Here is a 13,486-nt window from a genome sequence, read left to right on the forward strand (position 1 = left end):
GCAATCGATAGAGTGGAACCCCTTGGGGGCAGAAAATATTGTGTTCATTAAGCTTTAACTTTCTGCCAAATGGAAAACAAAGTCGTAGAATTTTTTGAGTATAAATTACCTAAAGTAACATAAGATTAACTTAATATTTTAAAAAGTGGTGGTATAAAATTTAATTTAAAATTCCTAAGCCTTATTTATTGTAAAATAACTATTGTCAATGTTAAAATAACTCATTATTTAATTTTACAATAAAATACAATTTGTAACCTTCTTTATAAGTGGTTTTAATTTATTACGCATACGCAGTGTATGCGTATATGCGCAGGCAGCAAATACAGAGTTCCCTTTAGATTTAAATATAAATAAATTTTTTTTTTGTCATTATACAAAATTAAGTTATTTTACTTTACTTTTTAAATACAAATTACTTGGTTCATTTTTGGTTTACCTACTGTATTTTCCTGACTTTATCTGCGATATTTCCTCTTTCACTTATTCGCAGCTCTTAGCTTTGATTCATAAAATAAATGGATCGTCTTTTAAATGCACAAATGAATTTCTCTGTTGTGCCGAGCATCCGCATAGGCCCCTTAATCCCCGTAGCCCCGCGAAATGCAACTGACGACATGATTAGGAAGGAGGGGGGAATTTCGATCCGATCTCTCAGAACCATCATAAAAACCCGGTGACGGGGTCCCGCAACTGGCAATTAATTAAAATGCATAAATTATGGCCCATCCGCCGTGTTCGCGGCTCTTTTCCGCACATTTGCTGGTCGTTTTAATGGCGCCGTTTCATTAGCGGTCCGCCACTGAGATTCATGCCTCCCGACGCCCAGAAGTAGGCCATCTCTCCACAGCCAAGTCCTTTGTTAGCTTGATGTTTGATATATAATAAGCTAACAAAATGTTATTTTTCTGAGCGAAACAAAAGTCTATATATTAAACCGAGAATTTTTGGGGAACTCGGCCATCTTAAATCGCGCATTTTATCCGGCTTTTTTGGCTTCGCGTGGTCCTCAGATCATTTGGCAACGTTGTAAATTGAAGCTAAAGTGTTGTCCCCAGCTGGATCTCTGAATCTCTGGATCTGCGGATGATTGAGATCGTGATGGAGACAAAGGGGCAGAATGGAGATGAAGACACTTCATTTTTTTGGTCGTGCTGCGAGTGTGACAAAACAATTAATGTTTATTTTTGCATTTTAATTTGCCAACATTAATTGCAAGTTATTGAGCGCTGAGCTGGGCCAACGAACCGCTGCCCTTGGGATGGCCTGTCCTTATTTATTTGCCCGCGAGGGTCATGGTCATCAGGACGACGAACATGGAGTGGGCCAGCAGGGTGAAGTCGGCGCCCAGGCCCTCCCAGTAGTAGTCGAGGATGACGGATCCGTAGCGGGCTCCAAAGGCCAAGGCCGCCATGCCGCCGTACAGGTTGTTCGATTGATTGACGCCCAGGAAGAGCAGCGAGACCACATTGCCCAGTAGTGTGAGTTCCTTGAGCGTCTCCGTGGAGGTGTCCTCGTTGTCGCCCAGCTTGGCCACCAAATCGAAGGCCAGTGGCACCACAAAGCAGCCATGGGCCCAGGCCAACCCCGGATTGCTGGACTTCAGGTAAAGTTCGATGTTGGTCAGCGGCGGCGGCACTATCTCCATAATACCCGATGTTATCAGCCTGAATCGATTGCACTCGTCGTCGTCGTTGCTGGCCGCCCGCACCACCCCCAAAATGCCGTGGACCAGGCTCAAGGCCGCCGTCGCATAGCCGTAGGGCGTTTCCAGGGGGTGGAGGGTGTACAGCCCGTAGCCCGAACTGACCACCAACAGGCTGTTGAACAGGGCGTCCATCAGCAGCATCTTGCCTTGAATTTTCACCAACTTTCTACCTTTTTCCTACTTGGCATAGCTTGCCCCCGAGATTTTTTGGAACTTCAACTGCAAAAACGGCCAATTTATTGTTAGTCAACTCGCTTCGAACCCAATTACATGGCTTTTTTGACTGACTCAAGGGGCAGAGCTAACTTAGGTAGGCAAATTTACAAAAAAAAAAAAAAAAAAAAAAAAAAAACAATTAAATACAATTGTATAACTATCCAATTCCAAATGCACGTTAAAACATTTTGTTTTATAGCATAAATTTCTAGCATGCACCAATTTGAAAAAAAAGTGAAAACGCAGAATTTCTAGTTTTTGCAAGTCCGCCAGCAACGATTTCTTTCAGAATCGATGACTGTATCAATGTTGCACAGTGAAGGGGTAAAAAATATGTGTAACCAAATTCAGATCACTATTATTATTAAATACAATAGAAAGTCGTATTATATTTATACAAAGAGAAAAATATTCTTCTAAAATCGTTAAAAACAAATATATACCATTGAATGGAGCTCATTACAGAAACTAGCCAGTTTTTCTTTTAATTTCAAATAAATTAAGTAAATGAATCGTTAAAAATAAAGAATATCATAGATCGCTTAAAGTGTGAGGTTGGCAAAAAAAAGCTCTTAAAACCGATCATATACTGTAATGGAATCCTCGACTTCTCATTTGGCTGAGCACCGGCCCAAACCCAATGTCCCCGTTGATTTATGGCATCAAGGGTGGGCAGCTTAATCCACTCGCATCCACCTGCGATCTAAGATCCACCTGTCGGCAGATCGGCAGATGGCGAAAATACCCAAGTCCGAAGTCCACAGACTAGAGACCAGAGACCAGAGACCAAAGACCACTGAGCAACAACCACAAGCCCGCTTTAATTATTAATTTAAATCGCACCGTTTATATGATAAAGACACTGGGACGTGCCGCGAGCATTAGTGCATGTTTGCAAGTGAAGTGGCAAGTGCAGCAAAGAGCACAGGGGCGGATCAGGGGTTAAGTTTCCTTTTTCATTTTATCTTTATATTTTAATTAATACGTTTTACTTTTAATTTCAAAAGGAACCGCAACTTAAAGTCTAACTTTGCTTTGAGATTTAAAAAAAAAATGTAATATAGGTTTTATGTTCACTAAAAATCAAAGAAATTGAAATATTCTTATTATTATTTTTAATCACAAGCTAAAAAAGTTAAAAGAACGACTTATCTGCATTTTTAAATAACATTTTGTAACGAAAAGATTATTTGAAACGCTCCTCATCGACGTCAGTGTGTGGCGTGACAAAAGTTGTTGCTCGAATGCCTCCCCCTTTACAGCCCCACCCTTGACCCCGGCCCCGCCCCTTTTCGGGACATCGCCCCCCTCCCGCCCGCAGAGATCACCACCCAGACAATATAATGTCTGCAGGCAAACTCCGCAAGCGTAAAAATATGAAAAGTGCCGCAAGTGCAACTAGTGAAATAAAAAAATTAAAAATAAAATTAAAAAAAAAAACACACACAAGTGCAAGTGCAGGCAACTTGGCTCAGACACTCAATTCATAATTAATCAGGCTCTTCTTTCCACTTTCTGTGGCGAGCTTAACACTTCCCTTTAAGACACTGCGCGAAAAGGATTCAACTCCTAATAGTGATTATATATTCTTCATAGCCTTGGAAGAACAATGAATGACAGAGCTGTAAGACAATTAATATTAAAAAATTTCGGCAAAGTGTTAAAAATAAGTAGGAAATAAAATTGAAGACAAGGTTTTAATAGACGTAAAATATAAATAAATAGAAATGTAATACTACCTGGTACACTATATTCACTCTACTGCAAATAAATTGAGTTTCAGGCAGCACACAACCCAATAAAACCCATTTATTTTTTCAATAATAATAAAAAAAAATTGACTTATAGTTCTTATAGGAAAAAAAAAATAATGTTATTTTTGGAAGATTTTGTACTGCTTTTAAATGTTATTTTTCTTGCTAGATAAAACCACGCACTTTTTTTGGCAGTGCAGGGACAACCCTCAACTTTCCTGACTGTGTGCTAAGGTTGAGCGAGCATTCGTGATCGGGACCTGGCGGGGCATAGACCATACTAAGCCATTTCGTACCAGACCAGGCAAGACCAGACCAAAACCCGACCTGGAAGACCCTCTGCAGCTGGTGGTGTTTGGTGTTTGGTGTGTGCTGTGTGGTGTGTGGTGTTCCCTGGTCTGGGTTCGTCTTTTTTCGAATCGGTTCTGGGCCAGCTCCAGTTTTCAGTTTCCATTTTCCATTTGACTTTGCCACTTGCGGACCTGCAGACTTTTGTGGCTCGTGTGTGCCATTGATTTATGGCCCACTCGGCGCCCCGACTAATCAGCCGCATTTGCATGCAGATCGCAACAAAGTTTTTGGCCAAAATGTTTAATGAGCAACGCACCAAAGAAAAAAAAAAAAAAAACACAAAAAAAAAACACAAACAAAAAAACACAAAAAAAAAAAAACAAAAAAAACACAAAAAAAAACCTGCGTGGCCAAATATTTCCCGGCTAACAAAAACAAACCAAACCAAATCGAAACGAAACGAAACGTTCCGAATCGAGTCAAACGAAAAAAATGAACAACTTTTGAATCAATACAAGAAGCGAGCAGTTAAATACTCTTGTCCTACGCTTTTTTTATTTATCCCTTATTAATTTAAATAAAATTTTCTTTTAGCTCTAGGCTAGTAATTAAATATATTACTTGGTTTTTAAGGTTCTGTCTAACTCGTAAATATTAAAAAGTAAAAATATTTGATTGAACAAAATGAAATCATTTCTTTTTTATTTATTTATAAATTATTTTTATTTTTTATAAAATATATTGGGTAATCATACAGTTTTCTAACTTATTTAAATTACTCTTAAATTTCATGATACCCCTTCATCTGTAGGGTACGTGAAGAGGAGACGCTTCGACCAAATTGAATGGGGCAGTCCAAAAAAAGTGCGTGAGCGATGCGCAAATATTTGGCCGGAGTTTTGGAAGTGAAATAAATGAAATGAGTTGCGTTTTGGGGGCTCTCGAGCTGCTTGAAATGCGCGCCAGAAACCCTACGCACTTCATAAATTATTTAACAGCTGCCCTGACCAATTTTTTTTGTGGGGGGTGGGGGTATTGGGGCTTAGAGGGGTTTTTAAGGGGTACTTTGGGGGGGGTTTCGAGGGGCGATGGCCAGCGGAAGGGGACCAATTTTAATTGTCGGCTACATGACAATGACAACACACCAGCGCACGCACTTTTTGGAGGCCGATCGAGTCAGAAATCCGAAATACGAAATACAAAATCAGAAATCAGGCAGGCAGGCTAAAAAAAAAAAACAAAAAAAACAAAAAAAAAGCGACGCAGAAATGTGCGAATTTTTGACAACTGCAAAGCGAAGTCGAGGCATGTACAACATGGCTTTGTACACGATTGTCGCCCCTTGTCCGCCTGATTTATGGCAAATGCCCCGGACAAGTTTTCAGATCTATGCGATCCGTGATTCATATATAACATACAGATTGCCTCATTCGGTTGCTGGGAGCATGGGCTATGCCGAAGGAAGTACAACTACCTACAAGATATACAAAACACCATTTGACACCGAAAAGTGGGTCCAAAAACGCTGAAGATCGTGCGATCAGATGGATAATGGCGTTAATAGGGAATATTAAACAGGTGGGTGTAATAATTTGTCATACACTATTGTTTATTAATATTCACAGACAATAATGTCGGTACAAATTGTCATATAAATTATATTAATGAATATTTAATCAGAGGGATTATTAGCCGTTGTTTGGGATGAATGATAATGGTAATAATTGATAAAAATTTTGATTATAACAAAAAATAAATGAAATATAAAAAAATATAAAATATTGTGTATGGTAATTATTAATTAATTTATTATTTACTAAACGGTTTTTTATTGATGCAAATAATTCGATTGTTATTAAAGTAAATGCACCAAAAATAAATCGATATTTTACAATAATGAACTTGTTTGTAATTTAAATTAATATAATAATCACTTGCCTTAAATATTTCTTTGCTTTTCATAATATTAAGTATATCAATCTATAAAAGCTTTAAAAAATACACCTTTTGAATTGAAGTGCCCATTTTTTTTAGTCATACCTAAATTAAGCATAATAATAAATTTATTTAGCCGGCTGACAAGATTAATTTCAGAGTTATGTACGGAGCTCTTTGATGTTTTGAGTGATCAAAATGATTTGGTATAAATATGCTTTCTTGACACAAAAACTTTTTCACTTAAATGTCAAATAGATGCAGAACCATCACAACAAAATTGAGCTGCGAACACCGAACTGGTTCAAATGTGATTTTAATTATTAGGTTGTTAGGTAAAGTTCAAGCTATCGCCAAAACATAATTCTTAAATTCAAAGAAAAGAACACTTCTGGTTGTTAAATTAATCATTCGACTGCTCGAGCATCTTTAATTTAACTAGTTTATAATGGGCGATATTTCTTAATCAGACAAAAACACCTATTAATGAAATCAACATTCAAAAACTTAAACATTCTGTGTAAAAAAAGTATAAGTACTTGAACATTCGTCACTACGTGAACTGCCATTCACATATTTGATGGAGCATCTCCCTGATCTTCCGAAACGAAGCGCCAGTTTCGAGATCAAAACAAACCGAACAATGGATGGGTTCCAATATGATGGACTTGCCTCTAGCCTAATTGCACAACATGCGGATGTGTATGAAAATCAAGCATTTTCGGCGGCATTATTTTCGCATTTGATTTGATTTATTTCGCTTTGTCGGTTGCTCAAGGATTGGACACATTATTATTTGGATTATTTATGGCACTTCGCCGAGCTCTCGGCATCCCCATTCAAGTTCCCATGGCAGTCGTTCATAAAATATACATATATAGTAGTTCAAGTGCCCTGGGGATCCATTTCCAGGAAGTCTTTTTCTGGGTCGAACCGGAAGTCGGCAGTGGGAAACTCTGCGAATACTAAGATCAGCTTTCAGTTCCCTTTGCATTGATTGGATAGCAAAAGCCGGGATCTGTAATCTCTTCTGATGTATAACAATAATATTATTTGAATAAAATATTAATTGTTCAAGAGAAAATGTATTTTTCTTACATTTATTTGGTATTTAGGAGTGCGTAAATTTGAATTCTTTGCAATCGCAGAGCCCCTTCCACTTTCCTCTTTTTATTTGGCAGAAGTATCCGTCAAAAGTGCAGGGCACAGGGAACCAAACAAGTTGCTCTATCGAAATGAGCGATTTGAGTTGGGTTCGCCGGTTAAACAAAAAAAAAAAAAGAAACAATGAAAAACAAAAGGAACCAAATATTTGCTTCTTCACGCTGCATAAAATTAAAGCAGTGGGGGTGGCAAATACATACCATATATATTGGCACATATATACAGTACGATGATGGTCTGTCTGCCTGTCAAATGTCAATGATGTACACTTAAGCCTTTTATTCGCTATATTCCCGGTACAGTCTGCCCTGCATTTGGAAGTCTCGGCAGACAGCAGACAGCAGACAGTGAGACAGTAAGACAGTCGATTTCTTTATTTGGGCCCAAAAGAAGTCATTAAAAATGCACAGAATGTCAATGTAAAACGCTGATAATACGCAATTATGCATCTGACTTTGCGACTCCGTCAGATAAATAACACGACCGAAGGAAGCTAATGACAGAAGACAGTTGGCAGGAATATAAAAATAAAAAATGATGATGATGATGCCGATGCCAGTGCTGAGGAGTGAGATGTCGGCTTGGGAAAATATACTTTATGATGAACATATTGATGGGGTGTGCCATATAAGCCAAAAAATACTTTCAGCATAATCAAAAAGTCGTTGGCATTGACGGCGGAAAAAAAAGAACTCTCGAAGAGTTAGTGAAAGCGAAATAAGTATTTTAAAAACAGTTTTGGGATTATTACAAGTCTGACAAGAGGTTCACCAGCCCCAATATCTTTTATGTTAATGTAAGCTAAAATATTCCCCAAAATTAGAAATATAAGCAATAAGTTTGGGTCAACTTACACAACTCAATTAAGAAGTTCAAAAGTTAAGTTTTATTTAAATTAAAAACCGTTTTATTTAATCCAAACGGATCAACTATAAATTTGAGATAGTTAGAATTATAAATTTCTCCTTTCATGGTAATCTTTTTTAAAACTTTAAACAAATATTTTTATTGATTAAAATACCAAATAATTTCGCGCCGCTCAAAAGTAATAACAAATTTCAATAATGCGCCAAAAAATATTTGCTCAATGTTGGGGTGATGTAAACATGGTCGGATTCGGATCCACCCCTCTCTACCAAACTCAGCTAGGCCACGACCACCCACCACCCACTGCACCACCCAGCCGCCCACGAATGCCAGACACGAGCCACTGGCATGTGCGATTAAAAATGTTTTACGCAGTTTCCTCCGACCAGCAACATTGTAAGCTAAAGCATTTAAAATAGTTTCACTGCCTCCGCAATCGTTTGCTTGTGGGTGTGCGGTGCGAGGCAATGCGAATTTTCTTCGAGTGTATGTAAGCGTTACACGTGCGAGACCTTTACCACATTACAACAACAGAAACAGAAACAAACTAAAATAAATGCGAAGCAGCAGCAGGCGTCGCATTTGCCGCGCATTTTGCATTTGATGGGTAAAATAAACATAAACGAGGGGCTAGTTAAGTGGGTCGCAGCCTCAGATACTCTGCTTGTTTTTTGTTTTAATTTATTATATTTCTTTATGTCTTCATAATAATATTTTTCAGAAACACTTGGCTGCAAATTGTCCAAACTGCAAGGGATTTTAAAAAAACATAACAAAGGGTCTAAGTTTTGTAGATAATTTAATTCATATTCAACAAACCGTAAAAATAATTTTATAAAAAATGAATAAATAATGTGAACGTATATTGAAATCAATTATTTCAAGGCAATCTTGCCCAAATTAAAAATCAATGAACTCTCGTTATAAGAGATAGTAATTTCCATAGCAACAGAAACAAAAATATTGCAAAATGTTACTCAATTGCGCCATTTAATCTAAGCAATTGTAGTTGAATTTATTAGAATGAAAGATTTGCTCCCACAAAACATTCTACTCGTTTGGAGTGTATCCTAAATAATAGTGCGGATAGGGTTGCAGAAACATTAGCGAATGAACTAAGAATATGCAATTGCAAATGTTGTTGTTAATTATCCAACAGCGGGACCTCAGGGGTTTTTGGGTTCGGGGTTTTTCTGGGGGGAACAGCGGGAACTTACGCATCATTAGCATAATGCAAATCGAGCAAACAGGCGCCTCTCGCGTAATTTTCGCTGCTGTTTCGCAATCACTCATCCATTCAGTCGGTCATTTAGACACTTAGTCATTCGGTCGCTAACTCGAAACAAAAGCATAAATGAGTACCCGCAGAAATTGTATATTTGTCACTTATTTCTAATGGCTTTTCTATTAATGGCAACGCAATTGGGAGAGTGGGTGTTTCCCTGCATTAAACATGTTGACAATTCGAATTATGTTCAGAGCCTAGTTCAAAATAGTTTTCCTTTATAGAAATTCTGTATTATTCCTGCACATTTTATATTAATCAAACAATTTCAAGAAATTGAATTCGTTTATATTTTAATGCGAAACATTTCCACAACGTCACCTAATTGCCTCAACCTTCGAACAGTTTAGCATAGCTAAACGAGATTTTTCCAGTTAGAGTCGTTTCGAACTCCTAGATTTTTTACCATAACTAATTGTTTTTTTATTTTTCATTACTTTTACGTCATTGGTTTAATATAATCAGCAATTTAGCTTATATGTGTTCAATATGGAACAGTACTCATTTATTTATTAAGATAAATCCGTTTTAAAATTACTTTAAAATATAAAGTAAAACAAACGAAAATATCATTAATTTTGTGATTGTTTTTTTTTTGTTTTTCAATTTAAATTTATTTATTCAACAAACAGGCTGACAGCACTCTAAGTTCATATGCCATCTTTCAGCTTTTCCGTAAGGTATTTAAGCGATTCCCAATAAGGCGGCGTAAATCACTTAAGCGACAATCGAAATTCTTTTTTTTTCTTGGGATCCAGACCTGCGATACTACAAATAGGGTACACACACTTATCCCAAAGCTATTGGATTTCATAGGCAGACGGCGACATTTTCATTTTTATTTTCAGTTTTTTTTTTCATTTTTTTTTTTTCATTTTTTTCTTACGAGCCACGATTCTGGCGACCGGCGGTAATCAGTAATCTTATTTATGGGCCTCTATATAAGTGGTATATATATGCACGGGGGCTATATGCTGGGCGATTATAGAAAACAAACTGGGTCACTCGTGTCCCCTCTTTCGCTTTCACTCTCACTTTTCCCTACTTAGCTTTTGTTTTTCTTTTTCCTTATCCCATTTTTATTTCACTAGTTTCTGTCGAGGATATGGGATATATATTTTCGATCTTCTCGAGGCCATAGAGAAATTGATCCCATTGAAGAGGTTGCGAATCTATATATATACATATAAGTAGAATGGTGCGATCCGTCGCAATAAGTGCGTGTCGGTATCAAGTGCGCCGGCAAATGGGGCGTATGAGCAATGTCGCTTATATTCCACCATCGCGAATAGTAATTTGTTGTAATTTGTTGTAACTTGTCGTTGGGCATTAGCAACAAATGATGAGTGAATGCAAATGAGTCGACAGGCTGATAAGAACAGGCGCCGATTGTGAAACGAGTCGGTGGAAATGCAGATGTTATTCCATTTCGTCAATGATAAAGACCAGTTAATACCCTTCAAATTGCTGTATATTCGTTTTTGAATACTGGTTTTCATAAAATACGTAAACTTTCATTAACACTTTTCACTAATTAATTGAACAATGGAGAACAGATTTTTTTATTACTGGAAAATAAACAAATAAATACAAATTAAGACATCAAAATATTAAATTATAAAATATTTTATTTCGTTTATACTGTAACATTTTTAAAAATACAAAGTTAATAGTGAATAAATAGTAAGAAATTAAAAACTTCGGGCTTAAAAATAGGGCTGAAAGTATATATATATATATTTTTTATTTAGCCCGAAGATTCTTACTTAAACATACTTGAAATTTAATTTAAATTTTCAGATAAAACATCAGTTACATAACTTTTTTTGTTGCCAACAATACATCGTTAGGCTGTAAAGCTGTCATCTAGGAAATAAATAATATTTCATTGCCCTTTAAAGTCATATATATACACATTGTGTAAAGTAATGAGTTGATTAGGAATACGAGTCTGTAAAAGGGATTCATTCACACCGATGTGAAGGGCAAGTCAATACTATGAACATAGTCCATGGGGCAGAAGGCAGGGGTGCCATTATCACACCCATTATCGCCCCTCGATTCGCTTCGATCCGTTCGACATTCGACACTCGATTGCGGCAATTCAATTTCGCCAGCCCGAAAAAAGATGATTTCAATTAGGCAGCAATGAGCAATGAGCAATGAGCAATGAGATTTATGCCATGCATTAGAGCAGTGACAGATACGGAGCCACATGTGAGCTGTACTGACCAGAGGTCACGATCCATTACCGAATCGAAATGGCATCAGAAATGGGAATGAGAATCGCAATCGAAGAATCCAAAGACCAACTGCCATTGGATTGCCCCATGTTGTAATCGCCAATCTCGGCATCGGCACTTCCACTTCAACTGGCGCCAAATGGCTTATCACTTATCACTCGGCTAAAACTTTCAACATTATTCACCGATCGTGGCTGGGAAATTCACATTCACATTCACATTCACCGCCTTCCTCAAAAGACTTCTCTTTCAGAGTTTGGGTAATTTTAAAGAATGATATGATATTTGGTTTTCCAAAAAAAGTGCTAGATTCAAGACAACTAAAGTTCATTAACCTTTTTTAATGTGTATGTCTTGAAAATAAACTACAAACAGTATTAAAGTACAAGAAATAATTCAATACTAACAATAATCCTATTTTTTATAACTATTGTAAATTGTACAAGATCTAAACTATGCCGCATACACTGTTTACAAATGAATTGCGAAATAAATAGAAAGCACAAGTAATGAAGTATTCTCTTAAAGACTTTAAATGATTGTTCTTCGGTATAAAATATTTTAATAAAATTAAAATAAAATTCTTAGATGTTTTTTATATGACAGTAAGTTTTTGATAGCCATTAATTATATTTTTAAATTGTATAATTGTAAACAAAATTGTTTTAATTAAATAAGCTTAAACTGTCTTGTTCTTTAAGAATCTCATTGTATTTTAATATAATAAGTAAATATAAACAAAATAGTTAAAAAGTAATCAGAAAACTGTATCTGGGGGATAAGGTTGATTGGGGAGGGGGGTGAATAGAGTAATGCCCGCCAGCAGCTGGAAATTGTGAAAGTGGGCTGATAGGCTGATACGCGACTGATAGCGATGACGTTTTCACATCTTGTCGCCGGTTGCCAAGACTGAAATTATAATTATATTATAATCAGCTGCCGGCCGTGGCGGTGGCGTTGGCGTTGGCCTTATCAGCCGTAGTCCGAGCCACTTGAAATATGAAATATTTACGCAACGCTCTTCCTCTTCTATGGTACACTTCAGATTAGTTTTATAAATTCTATTTGCCCATACTCGTGCGTAGAGTTCTTTCTGTGCGTAACGTAATCAACAGCCCCCTTTTACCAACATTTTTTTTTTTTTTTTTGTTGGCTTTGGCACGGCAACGGTGCGTATGAGTAACGAGAAATTAGAAAATTTCGATTCCGTATATTGGGAGGCGATATGGGCGCATGTAATTAATGGGAAACAGCTGATAATTTGACAGGCGGCCGAGCACTTGAGGCACGCGATTAACTTGGCCAACAATAAATTGGCTCCAAGATTATATTACCCCTTTTTGGTTTTTGGTTTTTGTTTTTGTTTTTTTTTTTGTTTTGGTTTGAAGGAGGAATTTCACAATTATTTGTGGATACTTTATTGGTCGGTCAGTTGGAAGTCGCTTGGAAGTCGCAAGACTTTTTCGCGGAGCGTGTGGCTCTCATCCGATTAGACCCATAACCATAACTATAACTATCCGGGGACCTTTCTTAGAAGTCGCCCTGGCAACCATATCCGCACGACCGTAAATACTTTTTTGCAGATTGTCCAGTTGACCGCCGGATATGAGTCGATATTGGCGACTTTATGCTGCTTAATCTCGAAATTTAATCTTTAAATGCATTCAGTTGAAATTAATCATACGCACAGTTGACATTGGAATAAACCCCAAATACCTACCAACATAAAAATATTAATAAGATAAGCCTTTGAGATAAAACAACCATAACTTAAGGGTTAAACCTAAAAAAAAGAAAACTAATTATTACTTGTTTCGTTAGTACACATTAATTTACTATTTAAAATGCACTAACATTTTAACTTTTGACTTACATGTCACATGCCAGTATTTCTAGGAAATTTACTTTGAAAGTTTAACCATAATACTTTAAGGATGAATTACATAGGCATTTTGAAAGCTTAGGACAGAGCACATAATTAAAAACTGAGGATTTCCTGGAATTTCATGATTATCGCCAACCT

General features: G+C 36.8%; 1 protein-coding gene across 1 annotated transcript; it reads right to left on the reverse strand.

Annotated features, from left to right (window-relative positions):
- Nucleotides 1–1,132: 1,132 nt before the first annotated feature.
- LOC108135907 lies at nucleotides 1,133–2,001 on the reverse strand. The gene has a single exon (XM_017256824.2). It carries the CDS (start codon nucleotides 1,847–1,849, stop codon nucleotides 1,277–1,279), a length of 573 nt encoding a protein of 190 aa, XP_017112313.1. The 5' UTR covers nucleotides 1,850–2,001; the 3' UTR covers nucleotides 1,133–1,276.
- Between the last annotated feature and the right edge of the window lie 11,485 nt (nucleotides 2,002–13,486).

The sequence above is a fragment of the Drosophila elegans genome, unplaced genomic scaffold (genome assembly GCF_018152505.1).
Source record: "Drosophila elegans isolate 14027-0461.03 unplaced genomic scaffold, ASM1815250v1 contig_149, whole genome shotgun sequence".
NCBI lineage: Eukaryota > Metazoa > Arthropoda > Insecta > Diptera > Drosophilidae > Drosophila > Drosophila elegans.